The sequence below is a fragment of the Papaver somniferum genome, unplaced genomic scaffold (assembly GCF_003573695.1).
Source record: "Papaver somniferum cultivar HN1 unplaced genomic scaffold, ASM357369v1 unplaced-scaffold_18, whole genome shotgun sequence".
Lineage (NCBI taxonomy): Eukaryota > Viridiplantae > Streptophyta > Magnoliopsida > Ranunculales > Papaveraceae > Papaver > Papaver somniferum.
Genome location: NW_020627707.1, coordinates 2,764,498 through 2,792,131, shown reverse-complemented (window position 1 = coordinate 2,792,131; position 27,634 = coordinate 2,764,498). Strand labels below are relative to the sequence as shown.

Genomic DNA, 27,634 nt, shown 5'->3' with positions numbered 1-27,634 from the left:
TGTTTTAGACAATATCAAAGTTTAGTAATTATTCTTATTTATTTTGATAACAATTGTTCTCGAAACTATGGTGTTTGTGTTTAATCTATGTACAGTTGTTTGGCTTTATAAAAATGTTGACATGTTGGATGGTAAAAGTCCATAGTATGAAGTGTTTTGGTGTGTATTATGTAACATAGACCAGCTATTAGAGTCAATTGAAGAATATGACTCTCTAAATTTGTTAATCATGATGGGAGAGAACATGAATCTCAGAGCTGGTCTCTTTGTTTGGTGTGTCTTAATTGAACAGAAAGTACATAATAGTTGTGCTCAGAAAGTCTTGAACAAACTTGGAAATCAACCTGAAAACCAATAATATTGAAAGTGGATAATGCAGTACAAAGTACCATTAAAAGAGTCTTAAATGAGCACAAAGTACCTTGTCCCAGAAAGATATCAAACAGTACATAATTTCAGCACTCTAAAAAAAGCGAACAAAAGTATTTAAAATGATGCGCAAAACAGAATCTGCATTGTGACCAATAGAACTAATAAGGGAGAACTGAAAATCTAAAACTCATGGGTATGAAGGAATGACAGTGCACGTTGCCTTGTTGTGGTGAGTTTTCTTCTTACAGTTGGAACAACGGACGGACTTCCTAGCTTTCTCCCATGCATTCTTGATACGATTTCCCTTTGGCCTACCTGGTGGAACTCGTGGATGGGGTGGAAAAATAGTATCCTCTGGCAGATACTGCTCTGGCCTGTTGTAGTTGGGGATTGGTCTGATAGCAATTGAATACAGCTGCTGAAAATTTGTAACTTTGAAGTAGTCTTCGATATAATCTACGTATCGATCACCCTTGGCAGATATAGCTGCTGTAGCATGAGAGCATGGAAAACCATAAACACGCCATCTTTGGCAGGTGCAAGTCTTGTTCAGCAGATCAACAGTGTGAGACCTGCAGATGCGTAAAAAGCTTTTCAGCACAAATAACTTAAAAGCAGTACATATATGCAGCACTGCAAACAAATACAAAAAAAAAACATATGATTCACTCCTACATGTATGCTATAGTACAGTAAAAGTTGTTTTATGGGATAAAGCTAACCTAGGCGAATGAATCTCATACTCATACGCAGATGACTGAGTAACATTCCAAACTCGACCAATTTGAATATGTTCTTTAAGTAACGCCTCGTAGGTAGGAGTGAGCTTCTCTGGGTCCATCAAAAGACTCATTTCGCGACGTTCATTCATCAACTCCATAACGCGTAACCTATGAATGGAACAAAAAGAACGTAATAAATTTTGAACAAAAAAAAACAAAAATGAACCAAAAACAAAGAAAACACCAACAAAAACACACACACAAACCTGATCATGTCAACGAGGGGCAGGCAGGCAACCTCTTGTCTTTCCGAATCCAATTATTGAAGGACTCAGCAACGCTTGATGTAGTCTGACCAAATCTACAGCCAGTGAAGAACGCGCTGGACCAATGTTCCCTAGGCATATTGCGGCAATACTCAGCAACCCCAGGCCTTCCCATTAACTCCATTTCCATTAGTGCTTCTTCATATCTTGCTGGTGTGAGAGCATAAGTTGCTTTTTTGAAACAAGCCATAACTTCTTTGTACTTCTCGTCCGATTTCCTGATTGGTAAGTTTCCTTGCAAGTGGTAGTAACAATAGCCATGATGGGAAGTAGGAAAGTGTTTAGGAATAGCCCTCAACAATCCTTCATGACGATCAGACATAAAGGTGATAGGACGGTCATCAACAATGTTGCTAAGATTGCACATAAACCAATCCCAATTGTCAACATCCTCTCCTGGGACCAATCAAAGGCTAGCGGATAAAAACCTGGAAAAAACAAACAGTACATATATTATATACTGTCACTAAATATGTTGCTATATTCATAGACGTAACATATATTATGTACTGGAAAATAGACTAAGAATTTCCAGTACATAATAGACATATTGTACTCAAAAAAAGGTCTTATGCTTACATATATGAATTAATGTGTGTTAGACACAATAACTTTTCAGTACATAAATGGTATACTCAAAAAGTTCCAACGATTAAAAGCAGTGAATAACTTGTAAACAATAACAATTAAAACGTAACAAAGAGCACTTGCCTTGATTCCCATTCAGACAAGTAGCAGCCATAAGGGTACCTCTAAATCTCCCGGTCAGAAAAGTTGCATCAACAAAAATCATTGGTCGACAAAGTCTATAACCTTCAATACAAGCGCCTATTGCGATGAATAACCTTTCAAATGTCTGAGTTGCATCGTTAAACTGAAAATCCTCATAAGAGCCAGGATTTGTTTCTTTCAATGAATTCACCCACCAAACCAGATCAGAGTAAGACTTTACATCATTCCCAAAAATTTCATGGTGTGACCGTTCCAAACCATGATATGCATGGTGATATTTGATATTAACACCAGCACCAACTTTTATATAATCTTCAATTTCGCGAGGCTTGATAAGTGGGTTGTGCATCACACGATCATGAATAAGGTTGTGTACCAGCTTCTTCGATACTTTAGGACTTCTCAACTTCACACCAGCTCCACAAGTGTGCCTCCCAACATACTTTTTTATCCTAAAAACATCGCAAGTAGAATCAATAGCAACTGCATGGATCATCCAAGTGCATGGGACTTTACTGCATTTCATTGTGAACCTTTCACGATCATTCTTCACCTTTGTTACGCGATACCCAGTCTTCAAACAATACTTTTGACAGGCCAACCGAACAGCATCAACACCACCACGAAAAAGCTTGTTAGGATCATCAAAAACATTCTCCCACCCATCGGACAGAAGAGGTTTAACAATTTCTTTTCCATCAGTTTCATAACTATCTCTATCTGCCCTAATCAGTTCTGAATTGTTGTCGACGTCGCTGAATGTAGAGGAACTACATCCACCAGCAGAAAGAAAATCCACATGCAGCTCAAAGAACGCCGATTTCTTTGAAAAATGCAAGGCAGCGAGACCATGAAGTTGAAAGTCAGCAATCACAGGCACTTTGACACCATTCTCAACATAAGTGATGATAATCTCAGAAGGGTTCAAGGTTCTCCAGTTTTCACAAATAAGAAATTTCAGGTCATCAATACTAGACTTAAAAGTAACGAGGTGAGCAAAATGATGATGCTTATAGTAAATGTATGCATAGCAGTAGGTATTTGGATTGGAACACTCTGCATCAGACATGTTTTGAACCTGCAAATGTGACAAAGATGTAACAGTATTAAAATACAGTATTTCACATACGTACTGATGGGTCAAACTAAAAAAAGTGAGAGATCTATGCAAGAAACAGAATCTAAGAGCAGAAACAATGAGTATGTCATATATGTACTGCTGGATAATACGATCTGAAAGTGAGAACAAACCTGATTTTGAAAAGAAAACAGAAAGATAATCAAATCGAAAGCTAAAATAAGCTAAAAACTTAACAATCTAACCAAATAACTGAATAAATACGAACAAGATTCATAAAAAACAAACAGAACACAACCAATCTCCATGATCCAAAATTCAAATCTTAAACATGATTCAAAAACTGTAGCAGAAACAATGAGTATGTCATATATGTACTGCTGGATAATACGATCTGAAAGTGAAAACAAACCTGATTTTGAAAAGAAAACAGAAAGATAATCAAATCGAAAGCTAAAATAAGCTAAAAACTTAACAATCTAACCAAATAACTGAATAAATACGAACAAGATTCATAAAAACAAACAGAACACAACCAATCTCCATGATCCAAAATTCAAATCTTAAACATGATTCAAAAACTGTAGCAGAAACAATGAGTATGTCATATATGTACTGCTGGATAATACGATCTGAAAGTGAAAACAAACCTGATTTTGAAAAGAAAACAGAAAGATAATCAAATCGAAAGCTAAAAACTTAACAATCTAACCAAATAACTGAATAAATACGAACAAGATTCATAAAAAACAAAAAGAACACAACCAATCTCCATGATCCAAAATTCAAATCTTAAACATGATTCAAAAACTGTAGCAGAAACAATGAGTATGTCATATATGTACTGCTGGATAATACGATCTGAAAGTGAGAACAAAACTGATTTTGAAAAAAGAACAGAAAATCGAAAGCTAAAATAAGCTAAAAACTTAACAATCTAACCAAATAACTTAATAAATACGAACAAGATTCATAAAAAACAAAACAGAATACAACCAATCTCCATGATCCAAAATTCAAATCTTATAATGATTCAAAAACTGTAGCACAAACAATGAGTATGTCATATATGTACTGCTGGATAATACGATCTGAAAGTGAAAACAAAACTGATTTTGAAAAGAAAACAGAAAGATAATCAAATCGAAAGCTAAAATAAACTAAAAATTTAACAATCTAACCAAATAACTGAATAAAAACGAACAAGAATCATAAAAAAAAACAGAACACAACCTATCTCCATTAAACTGTAGCAGAAAGAAGAAAACGAAAAGATTAAGCAACATATCTGTTAAAAATCGCAGAAGAAATCTTCAGAAACTCTAGTTCCAAATCCAGAAGAAGAAAGAGGGCAGAATTTTCCCAAGAATAATCGGCTGAATTTTTTTTTAGAAATTTTGAAATAGACTGCTTTAATATATGTAGGATTGGAAGGGTAGTTTAGGTATTTAGAAATTTCGTACAATTTGTCCCGCACGTGTACAGGACCTGGGCTTAAAAAATTTGGTCCATTTTCATGTTTTCTCTTAATTATGGACCTCTGATTAGTGGGCTTTAATGGGTGGACCTGCCACTAACTAAGAACACTATAATGGTACCTATTGGTAATTCCTAGTTTCCTATTTTGATGAATTAGACCCCTTGGGGTCCGAATTAGCTTTGGTTCCTCATACAAAGTTGTAGATCTTCTTAAGACTAATCTAATGGATTATAGAACCAACCCAATTCATTTAGTAAACCTTATCTATACTAAAGATAGAGAATGAAAAGGTGTAAAGTCATAAATGAGCTTAGAACCATTAGTTAGATTTGTATGGGCCTTGTATGAGCCTTTTGGCTAATTCTTAGAGTGCTTGTGTGATTAACAGTTAGTCTTCATTAACAACGATCGATATAAAGGGTGAACTAGTGGATTGAGGATCTCAAGGTAGGAGTGGTTTTCCTTCAGAATCAGGTGGGAACTCTGTAACCTTCTTGTTATCATTAAGTTCCTTTTCATATGCGAGCATGCTGTGCCATTACTTCTTATGAGTATATTTGTGTGCAAATGATTGGGTATGTTGTGTAATATGCACTGTGTGGATTCTCCAAATGTTATATCTATTTTAATGCTTATTATAGCCCAGGTGAGGCAATATGGTTATATAGGGGAATATTACCTTTTACAATTTCTTGTGAGAATCCAATCGTTTGCATATTATGCTTGATTGCAAAACCTTCGGGACTTATGATGGTAGATTCTTGAATCATGGTTTGTATGGGCACTCCGTGTGGATGTGATATTATTAGAGTCTGGATTTATTCTGCTTTCGCTTTCTCCAATGAGTTTGGCGAGGTCTGAGTGACATATTTTAGTTGTTCTTGCTTCACTTTTGTGGATTCATCCGGTGGTGGTCTTTCACGGATATTGCCACTATGGATGCAATATCTGAGGAAGTGGAACTAGAATAACATTCTTTCATGAATGATATATATTATGATGCTTGTTGTTTGCTGAGTGATTAATTTGATGTGTGTTTGAGTGAAATCCCCGCGAGGTGTGACTGTGGTTTCCCCACAGCTCTTTGCTAAGTCTTATAGCCCAGATGAGGCAATCCATAACACGGGAAGTGCATATAATAACTATCTAGCGCGTAAAGCGAAATAGTATTACTTTTTATTTTATAACCTAATTTATGTCGTTAATGACCCAGATGAGGAAATAGTATATCGAGGTATCTGGGGAAATTACTCTTACACATGTTATGCACAATGAGATGTTTTAAATTACTTCTTCTTAGCACTGTAAAGCATATTAGTGATTACTTGAAAGTTATTTGTTTCCATTGGGCACCCCTTTGGGATGACTGCTCACTAGTTCCCACTTCAGTTTCAGTGATCAGAAGAAAAGGTGCGCTCGAAGATAACCGTTTTGTGGCTTAAAGCTTTTATCGTATTAAAGATGTTGCATAGCTTTTGTATGTGTATATTTATGTTAACCTGTAAAACAACACATTATCATATTCATATCACTCGAGAGATCTTCATTTATATAATACCAGAGTGTATGGGTTTGCCTTTGGGATTAACTCATGTAATTATGATTATTAGAATCAGTAATCTTGATTTGATGCTTCAATTGGCAATTAGATTATAATCCTATTAGCTAAGCAGGTTTCGTATTTGGGGCGTCACAACTTGGTATCAGAGCTCACTATTAGATTTTACATGGGCAAGAATATATAATAGTTAGTGACAATTTATGAATTAGAATAGTTTAAAACTGGAATGGGCTGTGAGATAATCCTTAATCACTAAAATATAGCAATAACTAAAATATTTGTTTGAATTGATTTGTTTGTTTATTTCACTATGTGTACATTTTATGAAGTAAAATTGTAGGGTAAACCAATTATTTTATGTGAGTTTAGAAAATAATAAGTCTAAAATTATGAATACATAGGCAAACCAACACTAAAAGAATAGTGAGATTAGTATATTTGATAGATCCTGAATATCATATAGAAACTTTATTACAGAGTAGTTGGTAATGTACTTTGAACCAGTAATTTATTGAAATAGAAATTAGTACTGTAGAGAACTGAAGTCTAAAATTTACAGCTTCCATTATAGAAGTTCATGTAAGAAACTTAAATTTCCCTCTTGGATAAAACTTAAATCAGTGTAGTTGAAGCTAGAGCTACAAATTATAAAGATTAGTTGTAGAAAGACATACAAGGTTGTGTTTCATTTCTTGTTGTTTCGAACTCATTTAAAATGAGTTGTTTTCTTTTGTGCGTCTGTAAGTATGAGCAGTACTTGCATTGAGTTGAGAGATAGTTTTTCTCTAAGGTGGGGAGTTTTGAACATTTAGAAGGATGGTTCTATTTTCTAGGAAGAAAATGAATAAGGTGGGGAGAATGTAAGGACCCTCAAGCTCGTCAACACTATTTGACTGGTCTAGCAGTAATCAAGAGACGATTTAGCCGCTAATGAATCGATTAGATTAACACGAACGTTAATTAATAGAAATTAATCTAACAATAATCTAGATACGAAATTAGTATTATCGAATAGATCTCGAAAAGTTATGCGCAATGGACTACTCGAATGTGTCATTCGGATACCGGAGGAAGAAGATAACATCATAGTTATACGAGGGGAAAAATCGTCATTGTGTATCTAAACCAACTGGGGTTTCCCTTATCCGTTTTCTTGTGTTCCTTAGTAAATCTAGTTGCCATATCATCATCTAAGCGTGTCGATCAGAAATCATTTTCTCTTTTCTTTTCTCTTTCCTTTCTTCTTTCTTTGTTTCTCTTGTTCTTCTTCTTTCTTCCTCTCGGTCGATTTTATTCTCAACGGTTCGAGATTGAGTTTCTCGAAATTAAATCTTAGAAAGCTTGTAGTTGTTGAGTTGAGAGAGAAAGTGATGTTGCTGCTGTCGTTTGAGTTATGGGAAAGAAAAATTATGGTAAGCAGAGTTAGGATTTCTTTGTTGATTGAAATTTTTTTATGAAATTGTTTGTTTTAATCGATTATAGAGTGGGTTTGTTTTTAATTTAAGTGTAGATGAATTTATGAAGTTTAATTTCGATTTCGTAGAAATTTAGGGTTTCTGTTCTTCCCTAAATCAACCAGAAGTTAGGGTTCTTGTGAATTAGGGTGATTGAGTCGGTTGCTGCTGATGAAGAAGATGAATTAGATTGAGGTGATTGAAGTTGGGATTTTAATTCAAGGTTTTGCAGAGAAGAATCAGAAGTTAGGCTTTTTATTTTAGAAGATGATTTTGTGTAGAATTGAGGTGTGAATCAAATTAAGGTTAGAGGATATGAAGATGGGTCTGTTTCTGTTTCAATGGGGTTGACGATTGTGGGTTGAATTACAGAGAACTAATTTCAGGGAATGAAATGAGTTAGTGGTGATATGATTATTAGTGTTTTGAGATTGCTGGTGTGGCGAACTGAGATGGTGGTGCTGGTTGTATTGATTAGGAGTTGTGGTGCTAGCTGAAGGCTGAGATAGTGCAGATGGATAATTAGAATTTTGTTTGGTTTCAGCTAATGTGATATTGATGTTGATAATGATGATACTGAGATTACAAATGTTAATCAAGGAAGAGCTGGTATGGGTTACAGCTAGATAATGATTGTTAGAAGCTGAATTGGTGGCAGATAAGAGTTGAGTCTAGTTGAATTGGTGGTGATATTACTGGGATGTTGTTGTTGTTGTAACTGATATGAAGATATGAAGAAGTGATTGAAGCTGAAATTGCAGGTTAGATGTACAAATTTTGATTAGTATGCATACAGTTTATGGAAGAGACTTTGATGATGAAACTGAACTGAGTTGGATGGTTGAAGCGTTGCACTTGAGATGGTGGAATTGAAAATAAATTTAGAGTTAGAATTAGTGTTGTTGTTGATCAACTGTTGGTAAACAAAAAGAAGAGGAAGGTCAGTGTTGTTTATTATAGGAGAAGTAACAGTAATTGAAAGGGAGGTTATAATTGTGGTGTTGTTGAACTGAATTGTAGGTAGTTGCAGTTATAGGATGGATGAATTGGTAGTGCTGAGGGGTTGAGTAGAGACAAGTCAGTTCTGAAGATTGTTGTCACAGAAATTGCATAGAAGGATGCTGCAATGGTGGCAGAACTGGAAGTGCAAGAATGTAGAATTGAAGCTAAGCTTTTGCTACAGATGGAGATGAAATGCATTGTGGTGATTGTGTAAATATGATGATATTTAGGGAACTGTGGTATTGAAATGAAAGAGATGAGTTGTAATGGAGTGACAAGAGGTTATGGTAGAAGTTTAATGAATATGAAGGAAGTTATGTCTTAGAACAGATTGTAATGGTTGGAGTTTGATTCTAGCCTGGGAAATAGGTTGATAGAAATTATATGTTGTTTTTGGTGTTTTGATTATGCATTAAAATGTTTGGCTCTGTTATGCTCTTTGTTAGCTGAGCTAGATGTCTGATTTAGATCTTGTTTTGTCTGACTCAGTTTGTCTGACTGAGTCGACTCACTTGTTTCAGTCTATATGGCTGAGTTGAACCGTTGACCCTGGACTTTGACAGGCGTGGACTGTTAGTTGGCTCTTTTGACCGTTAGTGACCGTTAGTTTGACCCAGATGGACCGGGCTTTAAGTTAATGGGCTTGTTTGGTGGACTTGGGCTTGGAGTTAGTTTTCCTATTTTGATGAATTAGACCCCTTGGGGTCCGAATTAGCTTTGGTTCCTTCTACAAAGTTGTAGATCTTCTTAAGACTAATCTAATGGATTATAGAACCAACCCAATTCATTTAGTAAACCTTATCTATACTAAAGATAGAGAATGAAAAGGTGTAAAGTTATAAATGGGCTTAAAACCATTAGTTAGACTTGTATGGGCCTTGTATGAGCCTTTTGGCTAATTCTTAGAGTGCTTGTGTGATTAACAGTTAGTCTTCATTAACAACAATCGATCTAAAGGATGAACTAGTGGATTGAGGATCTCAAGGTAGGAATGGTTTTCCTTCAGAATCAGGTGGGAACTATGTAACCTTCTTGTAATCATTAAGTTCCTTTTCATATGCGAGCATGATGTGCCATTACTTCTTATGAGCATATTTGTGTGTAAATAATTGGGTATGTTGTGTAATATGCATTGTGTGGATTCTCCAAATGTTATATCTATGTTAATGCTTATTATAGCCCAGATGAGGCAATATGGTTATATTGGGGAATATTACCTTTTACAATTTCTTGTGAGAATCCAATCGTTTGCATATTATGCTTGATTGTAAAACCTTCGGGACTTATGATGGTAGATTCTTAAATCATGGTTTATGTGGGAACTCCGTGTGGATGGGCTATTATTAGAGTCTGGAGTTATTCTGCTTTCGATTTCTCCAATGAGTTTGGCGAGGTCTGAGTGACATATTTTAGTTGTTCTTGCTTCACTTTTGTGGATTCATTCGGTGGTGGTCTTTCACAGATGTTGCCACTATGGACGCAATATCTGAGGAAGTGGAACTAGAATAACATTCTTTCATGAATGATATATATTATGATGCTTGTTGTTTGCTGAGTGATTAATTTGATGTGTGTTTGAGTGAAATCCCCGCGAGGAGTGACTGTGGTTTCACCACATCTCTTTGCTAAGTCTGCCTAGATGAGGCAATACATAGCACGGGAAGTGCATATAATAGCTATCTAGCGCGTAAAGCGAAATAGTATTACTTTTTATTTTATAACCTAATTTATGTCGTTAATGACCCAGATGAGGAAATAGTATATCGAGGTATTTGGGGAAATTACTCTTACACATGTTATGCACGATGAGATGTTTTAAATTACTTCTTCTTAGCACTGTGAAGCATATTAGTGATTACTTGAAAGTTATTTGTTTCCATTGGGCACCCCTTTGGGATGATGTGCTCACTCGTTCAAACTTCAGTTTTCAGTAATCAGAAGAAAAGGTGCGCTCGAAGATAACCGTTTTGTGGCTTAAAGATTTTATCGTATTAAAGCTGTTGCGTAGCTTTTGTATATGTATATTTCTGTTAATCTGTAAAACAACACATTATTATATTCATAGCACTCGAGAGATCTTCATTTATATAATACCAGAGTGTATGGGTTTGCCTTTGGGGTTAGCTCATGTAATTATGATTATTAGAATCGGTAATCTTGATTTGATGCTTCAATTGGCAATTAGGTTATAATCCTACTAGCTAAGCATGTTTAGTATTTGGGGCGTCACAGTTTTATTAAGGTTCATCTATTATGTAGTTGATAATTGCTACTTTGTTTTACAGTAACAGAAAAATGATGTAAAGCTGGTGTTATATTGTGTGGGAGATGTTTTCGAGTACGATATGTAATAATACTTTATGAATGATTTTGTGGAATTTATTTGGATCCAAAATTACAGACAAATCTAGTGTTTAATTACTTTTGAAATGGTTCGAAAGTAGAAATGTGACTTTTTTTTGTAGACTTGGTTTGGATCAAATGCAAGAGTTTTCTGCAATACATGTCTTTGGGATTATAGATTTTACTTAGACAGATTGAGTTCGAGGTTTGAGTAGAAAACACATTCAAAATTTCAGGATTTTTTTTATATTAAACATAAACAGGCAACCAAAGCAAATAGTAATTAACTCGGTCAGACTTATTAACACCCGAATATACAGAAGCTAAAAAAACAGGAGTGAAAACTATACCAAAGACCAAATAAGGGAAAGTTAATCGTGGTTTTTTCCTTAGAGAAAGGGCTATGGAGTGAGAGCCCTCATTGGATTTGAAAGAGTTTGATAAAAATAGATCAAATTAGATGCTACTATGGGATGAGACCTCTCACCCACACAACCAAAACCATTCACATACTCATTCAGATGAATGAGTGTTCGAAAGTCTTCACTAGGAGGCTAAAGATGTGTCGCTCACTTAAAACCCACCAAAAACGGGAAGTTGAGCCGTTTCAATAGATTTTCTAGTTTTTTATTTTTTTAATCTCTTTTATGCGGGTCCCATTAGAGTTTTATAAAAAAAAAATACCTAGGAGGCACATCTTTAGCCGCTTGGAGAGAAAAATTCTCTCCAAACGACTGAACTTCAGCCTCCTAGTCTATAATTTTACTCGCTCACGGTCACAAAGTCAGTATTTAAGCTAGACTCTTAGGTTTTGGCAGTGAATGAGTGTTAAAAATACTCATTCCATAACCCTTGCTCTTAGTTCTGTGACATCACAAACACCCAAAATAACTGGACATGGTGCTGCTAAATCAAAGTTGTTCCAGCATTGCAAGAGATCTTTTTTTTTTTCCTTATATTTGATTTCACTTGAGTATGGATATCAGTAATCATTACTGCAATGTTTGTGATTTTCGAAGTTATCTTCCAATACAGAGAAACCAAATGCAAGTGCACACTATTTGGAAATACCTAGTATTGGAAGGTGCGTGAACTTTCCAACCTCTTAATGAGGTTACTCATTTGCTTTTTTTTGATGATTTTGGGGATAGGGCAGATGCCCGAGTTGTTATACTTTTGAGTTAGAAACTTAGGTGTGTTGTTGGACTTGGTCGTAGGGAAAAGAAAATAGTGAAAACTACAGGGAGACCCATTCTTACACATTTTCCTACTGTGAAACACATCCTCACAAAATCTCACGGGCGCACCCAAAAACAGCCAACAAATTATTTGCAGGCCCAGAGTTTTCAAAATTCGTTTATTTTCTTTTTTATTTCCCAGTTTAGCCTCACTTTCAGTTTCAGTATATCATGTTTATTTTCGAGAGATTGATTATCGAGAGAGATTACCGAGAGAGATTCAATTTACTCAGCAAAGCTTTAGCCTCACTTGTCCTTGATTACCGAGAGAGATTCAATTTACTCAGCAAAGCTTCAGGTTCGTTCGTTTTTATTCCAATCTTTGATTCTGATTTTTGTTTAATCTTGATTCGATTCTATGTTTTAGTTTCTGTAAGATTAGGATCTATTATTTTATGTTTCTGAAGCTTAATTTAGTTTTTCGAATCGTTTTTTAGATCTTGTAAGCTTGTTTTTGAATTTTTGTTTATTTTCTAGGTTTTGAATTTGTTAACATCAATGTAAATCTTTTCGATTAAATTTTTTTGTTTCGATTTCATGTTCCGATGTTGATATACCAATTTACTAGGTTTTGCTTCTGTTCTGTTGGATTTTTTATTTGATTTTTTTTTCCATTCTTATTTTTGATCTTTTATCTGTTATTGATTTTGATATCCTGTTGATTTCTCATCTGATTATGGTTAATGTAGATTGTTTGCTGTTGTTGATTTGATCTTTTAATTTTGAGTAAGAATTTTTGTGAAGCAATATGCAGGATAGATATGTTTGGTTTTTTCTCTTTTGTGTTTTGCAGGGTGAAAATGCCTGTTGGTAGTGCACTAGCTGTAATTCACTACTTCAGTGAATTCTTAGCACATCCTGTTGATGTCAACACAACTTTGGAGTCTTTGAAGACAGCCGTTTGCCAGAACTGGACTCGTTTATTACCGCATCATGTCAGATTTTCCTTTAATGATGGAAGCAAGTTTGTGCGAGTTGATTCTGATATTCTGGTTCAATGTTTTGTATCTCGTTGCCACTGTAAAGGTCAAAAGAGCTTTGATTTACTTGTCGAAGTTGTCTGTAATTCTTCCAGAAGTCGTAGTAGAGATTCAAGTAGTCGTGTAATAGAACCTGAACCCGAACAAGCTATGGTGATTTTCCTTGAAGATGGTTCTGTGCATGTTAACAAGGTTCTTAAGACTGAAGGTTGGGATAAATTACTTGGTGAAGTTGGTAAAGTGTTTTTTGGAGGTGTAGTAGAGGTACGTATCGTAGTGAAGAAATACGAGTTAAAAGCTGGGCGTGTTCTTGTATATAAGAAGAATGAACCTAGCAGGTTCTATGCAAAATGCTCAAAAGAAAATTGCCCTTGGGAGTATAAGGTTTGTGCTGTTGATGTTGAAAACATGATGCTTAAGTTTAAGAAATATGAGAGCAGTCATACCTGTGGTGTTGGAACTGAAAGGCTTTTCCACAGGCTCAGCAGTAAATTTGTTTCTAGTCTGATCAAGGATGAAATCCGAAGTGATCCGAGTTTCAAAGCATCTGATTTGGCAAAGTTTTTCAAAACTAGCTACGGGATCAATGTGAAATACTACCAAGCTTATAACGGAAGAGAGAAAGTGTATGAGGATATATTTGGTGATGAATCCATGTCGTATTCGCATATTTCATGGTATGTAGATTCCATTCGCAGCACAAATCCTGAGAGTTGGATTGATTTTCAAGTTCAAACGGATGAACATGAAGCGAACGAGGATAGTTCAGATGAATTAGAAGATGAGGCACCTTCAAATAAGTTTGTGCGTCTTTTTATTGCTTTCGAGGCATGCATCCATGGTTACCGTTACCTTCGCCCCATGGTTTATGTCGATGCTACCTTTCTTACAGGGACATATAGAGGATGCCTCATGGCTGCAACCGCTAGCAATGCTGAAAATGGTAATTTTTCTGATAATGCATCCTTTTTATATATGTGCATAATGTCTCATGCATTATTTATTTTTGCTTGATAATGTCTTATGCATTATTGTTTTCACTTTTCTGGTTATGCATCATTTCTGTTTTATATGCATAAGACATTATACATTTTTTGTTTTAGGTGCATAATGTCTTATGCATTATGGTTTTCACTTATTGATTTTATGCATCCTTTTTTATGCACATGCATAATGTCTTATGCATCATTTAGTTTAGATTCATAAGACATTATGCATTATGTGTTTTCACTTTTCTGGTTATGCATCATTTCTGTTTTAGATGCATAATGTCTTATGCATTGTTTAGTTTAGATGCATAATGTCTTATGTATTATTTAGTTTAGATGCATAATGTCTTATTGATTTTATGCATCCTTTTTATGCACATGCATAATGTCTTATGCATCATTTAGTTTAGATCCATAAGACATTATGCATTATTTGTTTTCACTTTTCTGGTTATGCATCATTTCTGTTTTAGATGCATAATGTCTTATGCATTGTTTAGTTTAGATGCATGAGCCATTATGCATTTTTTTAGCTGCACATACTTCATGTAGACGCTGGCTTGATTTTATATTTTTTTTATGTGCATGCTTCTTCCCACTAGCCATGGCCCTGGTACCTGGTGAAGATAATGATAACTGGGAATGGTTCATGAGGAATTTGAGTAATGTTCTTGATCATGCTCAAAGGCCAATCACATTTTTATCTGATCGTGGAGAAGGATTAAAGAGAGCGATTCCATTTTACTTTCCTGGAGCCTTCCATAGTTTCTGCTATTATCATCTTAAGATGAACTTACCTATTAATGCATCTGACGAAAGGTATGGTGCAGTTATTGATTCATTTCAAGCTGCTGCTTATGCTCTTAGTCGCGAAGGTTTCCAAACTGCCATCGCTACTATTAGGGGTCTTGGTTGTGGTTGGGTTGCCGACTATATTGAAGATATCCCTCCAGAGAAGTGGTCAAATACATTTTTCCAGGGTTGTAGGTATGGTAGGACATCTTCTACTCTTGCTGAATCCTTCAATAGTTGGATGAAGGTACACAATAAGCTCCCTGCAAATGCTCTTCTGGATCAGATAAGGAAGGATGTGATGAGTATGATGTCAGAAAGGCGTAATACGGGTAATAGTTTCATAACAATTCTCACACCGAAGAATGAAAATAAGATGAAGGCTCTTATTGATGGGGGTTTAACCTGGCTGGTTATACAGTCCGATACTCATGTTTATGAAGTGGAAGGAGGGGACAGTTCTCATAGTATTAACCTTGTGGCAAGGACATGTACCTGTCAGAGGTGGCGCGTCTATTGGTTTCCATGTGTGCATGTTTTCGCATCGATAACAATGTCTGGTTCTAATCCATATGATTTTGTTGAACCTTATTTCACTACTTCATACTTTAATAATGCCTACAGTCATGCAATTCATCCTATTCCGAACTATAACAGGCCTGAAGTTTATGAAGGTAATGATATTATCGATGTACCTGACGTTAGGAGGCCGCCAGGGAGACCACAAGCTAATAGGCATTTGAGCAGGTATGAGAAGCCGCCCAGGAGAGCTATTCAATGTGGTAATTGTTTTGAGCTTGGTCATCATAACAAGCAAACATGTACGAATCCTACCTATTACAAGAAGCCTCCGAAGCCGCCGAAGCAGCCTAAGGGAAGTTAAAGAAGAGCAATTATCTTGTTTGTTTCTTCAGACTATTATTTTATGTTTGCACCTTATTCATTTTTCTTTCATTAGTTTCTGTATTAGTTTTTATGAACAAGTACTTTTTCTGTACTTAGTTTCTTTTTTGTATTGGTTTTATGAAAAATATTTTTTTTTTCACTGTGTGTTTTTCTGCTTCTATCAGATAATGTTTCATTTTTATTCTTAAATGGATAATGGATTATGCTTTAGTTTTTGATGATGCATAACTTGTTATGCATTAGTTTTTATGATGCATAACGTATTATGCTTTATTGTTTTGTAGATGCATAATCTCTTATGCATTGTTTTTCGACGATGCACGATCTGTTATGCATTTATTCTTTTAAAGATGGCGTCATAACGACTCATGCAAATGTGGTTCCTTCATGCATCTGCATCTGCATAACAAGTCATGCACATTTATTTTATTAGGAATAACATGTTATTCAGGTTTATTTTGTTTCATTAGTTTCTGTATTAGTTTTTATGAACAAGTACTTTTTCTGTACTTAGTTTCTTTTTTGTATTGGTTTTATGAAAAATACTTTTTTTTTCACTGTGTGTTTTTCTGCTTCTATCAGATAATGTTTTCATTTTTATTCTTAAATGCATAATGGATTATGCTTTAGTTTTTGATGATGCATAACTTGTTATGCATTAGTTTTTATGATGCATAACGTATTATGCGTTATCGTTTTGAAGATGCATAATCTCTTATGCATTGTTTTTCGACGATGCACGATCTGTTATGCATTTATTCTTTTAAAGATGGCGTCATAACGACTCATGCAAATGTGGTTCTTTCATGCATATGCATCTGCATAACAAGTCATGCGTCTGCATAACAAGTCATGCACATTTATTTTATTAGGAATAACATGTTATTCAGGTTTATTTTGTTGCATAACTTGTTATTTAGATGTTTATATGTAACCTGTTGTTCCTTCATTTTCCTTGTAAGATTTATATCATAGTACAGTTAAATGAAATAAGATTGCAGCAAATAGAAGCACTGAAACCAGCATTGATATACAATAAATATATTTATAAACATCGACAAGATAACATAAGTTGTTCTGACAAGAACTACTAACTACTTTCCCATTAGTTTTCACTCCCAAGTTAAATTTCTCAACCTACCAACAACACACAGGTTGTTAAAACAAAGTTATGTTTGAGCCTTTCTATTATGCACAGCTTCACATTTGACGCTCATCTTCATCACATTGACGCGCAATATCATCCCAGATGTCTTCATTGGCATCTATCGCCCAACTGTTTCTAAGATCCGTCAGCATTTTCAATACCAGACTTACTCTTTTCTTGTTGGCTTTTTCTACTGCATCTTCCTTTCCCAACTTCAGCCATTTGTTCCTGACTTGAGACTTCATGCTCATCTTCATATAATAGCATACAAATATGAGGCAGTCGGGGTGATGACCTTGTTCAGGAACAATCTTGGTAAAAATATCCTTGTATACAAGCGGTTCCCGCTTTATATCCACGATTTGTGGTGATAGATTCAGTTCATCATATCTTTGGATCAAATACGGCATACAAGCCTTTGCCATTATGAGAGCTTGTTTCTTGCAGTTAGATTTACAGCCTTCAACACTGTTATAGCAGTTCCACTCACCCTCTGAAAAGTCATACTCTAACAATGTCCAATGTGTACCAGCAGGGTTTTCCTTTGTCATATAGTTCATTGGAATGAGCATTCTCTCAACTTCAATAGGGAGATTCAAGATGAATTCTCCAACAAATTTGGCAATCCCATCTTTCTCCTTTGTTTTAACAAAGAACTGCAAAAGAAATATTTTTTAGGAAAAAAAAGTTAGTGGATGCAATTGAAAGGGTGCACAACAGGTGTAGAAAACAATGCTGAATAACTTGTTATGCAGTTCAATCTAGTTGCATAACATTTTATGCTGAAGTAATTATATGCGCATAAGATAATATGCAGGACTGACTTGTTATGCAGCAAAATGATTTTATTTTCTTGACTTACCCAAGCATCTGGCATCATGAATGCAGACTCCGCATACCTATGTTCAACACTATCAGCCATCTTTTCATTTTCCCGCTTCTTGAACAACCTATAACTGTAGTAGCGTACTACTTGGTCTTCTAAGTATTCGTTGTTCATTAGCTGCCTTATTATATCTCCGTGAATCCGAATATCCCACAAGTACGGGTCTTCTCCTTCTCTGATACTCCAAGCCGAACTTCTGCAGATGACATAAGAAACAATTGGTGAGATGTTTTATTCAAGTGACATGCGGCAGAACCATAAACTAGAGGGTTGTGTTATGCATGGGTTTTTTTTTAAGCATAACTTGTTATGCATTTATTTCATCAGAAGCATAACCTGTAATGCGTTGATTTCTTAAACAAGCATAATAAATATAACAACATTTTTTGCATAACTGAACATGCATTAAACATTGGAGCTGCATAACATGTGATGTAGATATTTTAAACAATGCATAACTAACCATGCATTAAACATTGGGAGCTGCATGACATATTATGCAAACAAGCATAAAGGTAATTTTGATGTACTTACAGGCTGTTGGCATTCTCAAAGTATGTCTTCAGTACTTCCATCATGGCTGGTTCTATTGTATCCTTGTAATCTTGAAAGCATTCCATTGTTTCCAGCGGAGGTAATTTTCTGAACGGCAAGCCAGTAGACGTACGGGGATTTTTTTCTTAAACTTTATTCTCATCAGGCTTGTCTTTTTGCTTCTTCTGCTTCCCTAGCTCACAATCTTTGAGTAGCACACTGGTTGTCCTTTCATTACATGTTGTCCTTTCCTTGATTCTTCTTACCTTGCTTCCTGGTTGCTTCTCATCCTCTTCTGCCTTGTTTGCTTTTCGCTTCAATACTGACTTTTTCTTCAATGGTGACCTCTTCAAAAATTCTGTTCTTGGTACAAATTCCCCTCCTACGTCTTCTTCCTAGAGATTCATGTAACCAAAATGTGTTAGATATAAACAGTTTATTATGAAATTAAGTAAATAGTTGATTAAACAACAAAACAACAATATAGTAAACAGTTTATAATAAAAGAAGAGGTACCAGGTTTTTTGAAACGGTCTCCATCTCAACATCTTCATTATAGCCTTTTTCTTTTTCAGCATCTTGTGTGGCACCAGGAGTTAAAGGATTCTCAACCACCATCTCCTTCTCTGCATCAACAACCATCTCAACAGCTACTTGTTGTGTCTTTTCAGCCACTGGCTCTTCTGATTGTTGTGGTTCTTCAGTTTGATGTTGTGGTATCTCAACAGCGGGTTGTTGCATATTTTCAGCTTGCTCTTGTGGTCCACCAGCATCATCTTTAATTGCAGCAGCAGGTTGTGATAAATGCAGATTAAATGTGGGCACCATATATTCTTCTGCTTTCTTCTGAGTTTCTGGAAGAATGTCATCATCACCACCGGCCAAAAAGTCTCTTTCATGTGCTTCAAGTCTTTCTTGTGTTGTTGCTATATTTGGTGTTGTCTCCGATTCCACTTGAGTTTCTGTTTCCTTGTCGTCGCTGGAGAGATTAACAGCTTTTTCCATGTCCATGAACTTGAAAGGTGAAGACTGGATACCTTGACTAGCCGTTTGGTCTTGGCTATCGAGTCTGATAATTTCTGGCACTGATTCTTGTGTAGGTGGTTCAGTTGAAGATACCAGTTCAACAAGAGTCTCATTCCTTGGAAAGTTTTGGCTCAATGGGTCGCTTGGCTCAGCTGATGATACATTGACACTAGGTCCACCTGACGACTCCTCCTGCACTTCTATGTTGCCACAATCAACAAGCAATTCCTTCACGTAATTATACAACTTTTCATTGAAGTCTACTCCGCTCTGTCTATTCCTTTCCCGAGTCTGCTTCATGTCTTTCAGCTTTGCTTCAATGATCTGCAACCTTGCTTCAGCACCATCGGGGGGACACGTTTCTTGTTCAATGATCTTAATCGCATCCAGAAATGCTTCTTCATACTTGTCCCTGTTCTCTTCAAGATTCATTGCGACGAGACCATATATCTCTTTCCTTTTTCTTGGTTTTCTTGGTTCACAGAATTCCATCTCCATTGCACTGTACTCATCTCTAAATTTCTCATTATACTGCAACATGATTAATGACACTCATCAAAGGAATGCATAAAAAATATAACAACATTTTTTATATGCATAACCTGTGATGCAGCTAATCTAAACAATGCATAACTAGTCATGCATTTAATATTGGAACTGAATAATATGTCATGCATTGATTTGTTAAGGTGCATAACTTATTATGCATTTAAAAACACAACCCTGCTTAACTCCTTTTCAATATTGAAAAATGCATAACCGGTCATGCATTCATATATTGGGCTGCATAACATGTTATGCATTGATTTATTAAGGTGCATAACTAGTCATGCATTTAATATTGGAACTGAATAATATGTCATGCATTGATTTTTGTTAAGGTGCATAACTTATTATGCATTTAAAAACACAACCCTGCTTAACTCCTTTTCAATATTGAAAAATGCATAACCGGTCATGCATTCATATATTGAGCTGCATAACATGTTATGCATTGATTTATTAAGGTGCATAACTTATTATGCAGTTATCATTTTTTGCTAACGTAACTTATTATGCATTCATTTTTAAGGAATTTAGAGATACAATCATAGATGCATGAAGGTCAATTATAAATCATGAAATGTTCACAAACAGGTACCTTTAAGAACGTAATATTCTTCTTGAGCATTGCTTTCTTCATTGCTGCCAAGTCCCATTTCGCAGCTCTCGGTGTAGTATTGGAAATGACCTTGACGATGTCTGATGATATCTCATCTATGTTAGAATGCTCAGCCAACCAAAGCTGCAAAAAATAATAACTAATAAGATATTTTGTATCCAAGAAAGTAATATTTATTGACAGATGTTATGAAAGTAAAAAAAAAAACTAACTCACAAGAGAATATATAGTGCAACCACTGCAATTCCTGATATGAAGATTGTTTCTTTTGACAGTATTGATGCTCTCCATCAGGTGTTCATGAATAAGATCAGGAAAAGAGACAGAGTCCATGGTTTCCAAATCCTTAACCAAACCAACATACGAGACATCTAAATTGTCTCCGCTTGAACGACAAAAGAACAAGACGACTAGAATGTAAAGGCAGATAAGTCAGACAACTTCCTCTTCATGACCTTTCTTATCAAGTTTTTCCAACACCAGCCTTTCAATATCATCTATCCACACCTTTGTTACCCGTGCTTTGGGATCTTTGCTGATAAATCCTGGCTTTGTTTTGAATGGGAATTGCTTGACGAGGGGATGTGACTGAGTCATCTCTATCTCTGCCTTCGAAGTCAGAATATCATTTCCTCTGTCTCCTTCAATTCTTGGAATCAGAAATGTAACAACAAGCTCACTAGACGTTGATGCTATGGACTTGTTTTCAGAAAACTTGAATGAATGTTGATTCAATTCTTCATGGTCATATGATAGAAAGACTTCATCCATCAGCTTGTTGTTCTTACCATCCAAGTATGCCATGTTTGCAGCATATAACCAGTTATAGAACTTTCCAAACACACACACATTCATCATCTTAGCCTGCAACGGATTCAAACCACCTCTGTCTTTTATCTTACTAAACAAGTGACCTACCCTAAGGAAACCTGCTCTATAAGTACCTCCTTGAACTGTAGATTTGGTTTTAGGTTTAACTGCGTAAAAAAAAGAACAAAAAAATGCATTTTAGAACTGCTATTTAGAACAACAAAGGAATGCATAACAAATATAACAACATTGTTTTATATGCATAACCTGTGATGCAGCAAGTCTAAACTATGCATAACATGTTATGCATTGATTTATTAAGGTGCATAACTAGTCATGCATTTAATATTGGAACTGAATAATATGTCATGTATTGATTTGTTAAGGTGCATAACTTATTATGCATTTAAAAACACAACCCTGCTTAACTCCTTTTCAATATGGAAAAATGCATAACCGGTCATGCATTCATATATTGGGCTGCATAACATGTTATGCATTGATTTATTAAGGTGCATAACTAGTCATGCATTTAATATTGGAACTGAATAATATGTCATACATTGATTTTTGTTAAGGTGCATAACTGATGCATAACAGGAACAGGAAGGAATTCAACGCACCTTGTTTATAGACAACACATTGCTTATTTGTATTCAACGCACCTTGTTTATAGACAACACATTGCTTATTTGTATTATCATCCTCATTATCTGCATTACCCAATACTTCCTTTGGTGCAGCTTTCTTTGCTTTCTTTGCCTTGATTTGCATCTCCTTCAGTGTTTCGACACTATCAATTTCTTCTTGTTCATCTTCAACATCAGAAGGTAAAATCACATTGAGGAGAAAATTATGTTAAAATCGAAGAAGAATAAAGTGATAACTCAAAAAAAATTATGGGTATTCAGGATTAAAAAAATAAATTCAAAAAAAAACAAAATCAAACAATGACAGATAAAGCTAATGATAAATCTCACCGGGTTTTTTCTGTTTCTTCGACTTCATTTTTCCTTTTTCATCTGAAGCATCAAGAACAAAAATTAAAATCGAAAATCAAATGTACCGAATGCATGCAAGAATAAGATCGATTAAACTAGTTTTAGTACCTAATTTCTTCTCTTTTGATTTCTGAAGACGTGTTTTTGTCGGTGTTTCATCCATTTTGGTTCTACTGAATTCTAGGGTTAATGTTTTTTAGAGTTTGAAATTGATTTTTAGGGTTTGATCAACTTCAATAATCAATCATCCGTTACAGTGTTTATGGAGGAATAGGAATAGAAAAACGGATGAAGAAAAAATGAGAAGAACGGATGAAGAAAAAATGAGAAGAAGAGAAAACAAATGGTTCCGACCGTTTTTGGGAGTTAATAAAACCGCTGAAGGGTAATTGAGGAACTCTGCACGATTTTAATGATTTTAAATAATGTTGGGCGCGACCGTAGGGAAAAGTAATTCTGGGCCTGACGGTAAGAAAAAAAAGAATTTTGGGCCTGCGCCTAAGTTCCCCGAGAAAATAAACTTAATTTCGCCTGAATTCGTCATCAATTTAAACTTTTTATCCACTATAGTCTAATTAAACATTTAATAACAGAATAAATGGATAATTATTGTGACGGATAGGAGAATCTGGACTTCCAACGAACTGGATTTCAGCCCGTTAGGCAAGCTCCGACTCCTTGAAACACCACTCAAGAAAAAAAAACAAATTATGTTCATTGATAAATAAAATCCCTATCTCAATAGGCAACAATCGATTCTTACCAAATAACAAACTTCAGATCCTGCTTAACAGAAATCTCATTGGCCTCAAGGTCTGAATTCTATGAGCATATATCTCATACCATAATACCATAATTCCACGAGAGTTCCAATTTCCAAACAAATGGCCAGTTGCCGAACTCAAAGACAGCCAATTGCTGAACTCAAAGACGACCAGTTGCCAAAAGTAACACGGGCCAATTGCCCAAAAGTGACAGATGGCCAGTTGCCAAAATTAACACGAGTCAATTGCCCAGAAGTAACAGACGGCCAGTTGCCAAAATTAACACGGGCCAATTGCCCAAAAGTAACAGACGGCAGGTTGCCAAAATTAACACGGGCTAATTGCCCAAAAGTAACAGACGAGCAGTTGCCAATGATATATACTTGCCAAGATTGCAATCATCTCTGAATAGATGGTATGAACTGCAGAGCAGTAACCAAGACTTTCAGATGATATGAACAACCATGTGGAGTTGTGCTGAACCGCATAGCGGCTGCCTACATACCCTCTCCGTTGCTCGAAGGGATCAAGCACGACCGTAGTTCGTCGTTTTAGTTTTAAATAGTATGAACTACTCGAAGTAGCAACTATCTCTTATTAGCTAGCAAGTAAATTGATTCCACTTACACTATACATAATGAATTACGAGCAAAGTACTACTCTGACCAAGCCTATGACGTCTACTGTCATTCACCTGTCTTATTTATGTACGAAAGAATACTTAATAAAGAAGCAAGAGAAACAATGATAAAATAATCTGTACCAATTTGACATGTAAAATGGGAATTTTACACTACGTGCTCACAGATGAGTAATTCAAACCAAGTATGCATACACAACTAATAACAAGGGAACTTTCGTAAATATTTTGGATATTGTCCAAGACACATGAGAGAACTTGTGACCTGATCTCGGAGTCCCTAAAATAGGATGAGTAGTTATTAATATCAAGATATACATACGGAGAAAACACACATTGACCACTGAAAAACTTATAGTTCTGTTTGGCTGCCCCCATCACCACTTTGAGATTTGGAAGTCTTCCCTACACATGCAACATAACTGCCGTGATGTAATACAGGAAAATATTCTAAAACTACTGAGTTCAGAAAATCCCCGTAACAATTCACTCGCACAAATGCAACCATTGCAAACATGTCAAGTCATTCCTTGGCAGTTACTGTGTTGCCACAATTTTGGCAAGGTAAAAGCTACAATTCAACACCTAAAACTCATTCTGGGGTATTGTACTTGTATATAGGCCACGATACAAATCATCTACAGTATACCGCTGCGGAACAGAAGTATAACTCCAAGAGTTCGTATATCACCGAAGTGTTGTGAGTATAGTTTAAAGAATTATGGTCTACGGTACTACTATGAACGTACCAAAGGTCCCTGCTTTATCAAAACCAATCTGTATCAAGGTCATGGCATGCTAGGTTACCAAAACCCCACTGATATAAGAATTCTCCTTAGCTACAGTGCATAGACAAATCAAAGAAACAAAGTTCAGAGCTCAGTCACATGAGCTTTACTACAATTCTTTCCACATAGTTACGTTAGCGCCACCAATCCATTTTCATGTACATGTAAAAGACATCATCAAATGACTAGTAATAGTAAAACGTTAGTTAACTAAACATACTTTTGGGTCTAATGAAAACATTGAACTCGTGATTTTCAAACAGACTAAGCAAGGCTGCATATTTAAAAGAAATAAGATCATGTTTAGAAAACATTAGTGCCCTTACATGCTGCTGGGTTGGATGGAAGAGCTCCCTGCTGCCCACCACATGATGATTCCCATTAAAAATTCATCAAGTACTTGCCTGTACTTAGATCTGTATCATTTCATTTCCTAAATAAAGCTTTATAGCATCACCACAAAAATAAATTAATAATCCAGATTGCAATCGTTAGTTTGTATTCAAGTAGCCATACATTTCAAAGACAATTAAGTTCGACTCACAATCACGCCCATAAATAGTTAACACCATTAACTCAGTTTAAGACATAACGAGTATAGACGCCCAGAGATTTAAGAGGCCATTAGGCTCAACCCAAATACTATCTACATTTGAGATAATTAGGTTCAATCTCCGGTCAGAATTGTAAGGAAGAGATATTTCTTTGTATCTGTACTAACAAAGTGTTGGATAATTTAAAATGTACTTCATTCATAATTTCGCAGTGTCCCGTAAACAGACCTAAATTTTATCAGTCAAAAGGAAGTCACTTTCTCAACCAAATCTTAAGAACAAATTCTAGTCCCTGAGATTCTACGCATTAGAATTTATTCATTCAATATTGAGTACTCCTACACCATGTACAACCAAAATTACCTAGCATTACTAACACTCTCACCAATCCATGACTGTATTCATAGCAACAAGATTTCATCATTTCTAGCCATGCAGTTAACAACACAATATGCGTATAAGTGTAAGGTTGCTATACATGATCGGATTGTCATGAAATTCACATTAAAATTATAAATATAATATCTAATAACATGCAAAAACTTCATGCCATTTCGATGAACACACAATGAGATAACGAAAGTTGTATGGGGCTGTATAGAATTTCTGCTTTATAGATTGCAGTCCCAGTTCCTCTAATCTTTACAGTAGTAAACGTTATCTGATCCTTCCCAAATTTAAACTGAAGCATACTTACACAGGTAAGAACAACATATCCAAAAATCATGAGATTCTAACGGTTCATTAAAAAGCTAAGCACAATACAATCTGCCTGCTTTCACTATCAACAAACAGAATTCAGCTAGGATCTCATTGTACTTTGAGGTATCTACATTGCTCATATATTTATGAAATTTTTACAGAAAGTCACATATAGAGTACTACATAACATACTAAAATTTTAGCTTCATCCTGTATACGGATAATGAGAAGCACTAAGATTAGTCGGCTGTTCAGGATTTAAGATCTGCAGAACACAGCCATAGATGATGCAACATTAGAAGTAGTAAACAAGACCTGATCCTCATGAAATTTTTATCGCATCATTATGACTCAGTTAAGCACCACATACTATAATTTCATCGTATTCCAACGGCTGAATTTAAAGATAATAATAAAACTAAAACAGGGATTTCTAGTGTTCATAATGTTGAATCATAATTAAATCATGTAATTTCTTGCCAATAGCTTGTTATATGTTAATCAAGTAAGAACACAACAATACTCAAATTCATATTTTCTTAGAGAACATAATTTATATTCAAATCCCTAATTTCATAAAGAACCCTAACTTTAAAATGCTCAAATCAAGACATCTATACATGAAATTGATGTTCCTTACAAATTACCCAATGTTCTAAATCAAGTACAACACCAAAATCAGTACTCAATTTCTTCAAAACAGTGAAGGATATCATTAGAATACAAGTACTCAAACAAAATTAAGAGAAGATAATTTATGTTCATGATTCAAAGCACCAGATCAATTCCAAATAATAATTTATCAAGGTTAGAACGAAATCGTTGATCAAAAGCTACCTTACGTTTATTGCAACCCAACTCCATAGCCTCTCCTGCTGATTTCTAACCCTAGGTTTCATCCATTTCTCAAACTTTTTGTTCTTGTTCTTTGGTTGGAGGAAAAAGGCAAAAGAAAACCGAACAGTTAGAGAAAAAGAGGAGAAGAGCAAAATGAAGCCTCATTCTTATTTCCACTAGGTTCATTCATGCAAAGCATGGGAACTTTGCTGTTTGGTTCTAAGCCCACGAAGTTTTAGAGGTCCAAAATTAATTAAAACATGGAAATGATCATAATACTCATTATTATCAAACGTGTGTGTTTACACATTCATTATATTGAGTGCACATCTATTACACTGATTATAAATTCGAGTACATATCTGCTACACTGCTTATAAATTCGAGTACATATCTGCTACACTACTTACAAATTTGAGTACATATCTGTCGTGCTGCTTACAAATAGAACACGTATCCGCTAAACTGCTTACAAATTCGAGTATATATCTGCTGCTTACGAATTCGAGTATGTATCTGTTACACTGCTTACAGGAAAAGTACATGTTTGTTAGAATCAATGATAAATAAATTAGAAAACGTTTTACATCACATATATTGTAGGATCATACCATTAATCTCTAGTATTTCTTTAATACAATATTAAATCATATAGAAAATAAAGGAAAACCTATATATGCACAATACACACATAAAAAGTTGTACAAAATTAGCACATACTTCAGTATTTCGCATACGTACTCATGGATCAAACAAATAAAAAAAATGGCAAAATTCTGATAAAACAGAACCAGAAGAAGTTTCTATC

General features: G+C 35.3%; 1 protein-coding gene and 1 long non-coding RNA gene across 2 annotated transcripts; both read right to left on the bottom strand.

Moving 5' to 3' along the window:
* Nucleotides 1-18,172: 18,172 nt before the first annotated feature.
* On the bottom strand, nucleotides 18,173-21,247 carry LOC113337777. Its single transcript, XM_026583370.1, has 5 exons — nucleotides 20,947-21,247; nucleotides 20,710-20,853; nucleotides 19,059-20,099; nucleotides 18,543-18,937; nucleotides 18,173-18,204 (listed from the first exon to the last, which is right to left on the bottom strand). Exons 1-4 carry the CDS (start codon nucleotides 21,061-21,063, stop codon nucleotides 18,689-18,691), a joined length of 1,551 nt encoding a protein of 516 aa, XP_026439155.1. The 5' UTR covers nucleotides 21,064-21,247; the 3' UTR covers nucleotides 18,173-18,204; nucleotides 18,543-18,688.
* A 4,614-nt stretch (nucleotides 21,248-25,861) lies between these two features.
* LOC113337782 lies at nucleotides 25,862-26,979 on the bottom strand. Its single transcript, XR_003354434.1, has 2 exons — nucleotides 26,827-26,979; nucleotides 25,862-26,254 (listed from the first exon to the last, which is right to left on the bottom strand). It is a non-coding gene; the product is annotated as an uncharacterized LOC113337782 (long non-coding RNA).
* Between the last annotated feature and the right edge of the window lie 655 nt (nucleotides 26,980-27,634).

What these genes read in the sequence shown, in the direction of transcription:
- LOC113337777 (XM_026583370.1), bottom strand. Translation starts at nt 21,063, where the DNA reads ATGGACTCTGTCTCTTTTCCTGATCTTATTCATGAACACCTGATGGAG. An exon ending in GTTGCACTATATATTCTCTT is followed by an intron (nt 20,854 to 20,946) that starts GTGAGTTAGTTT and finishes TATTTTTTGCAG; the next exon opens with CTTTGGTTGGCTGAGCATTC. An exon ending in AGAATATTACGTTCTTAAAG is followed by an intron (nt 20,100 to 20,709) that starts GTACCTGTTTGT and finishes ATCATGTTGCAG; the next exon opens with TATAATGAGAAATTTAGAGA.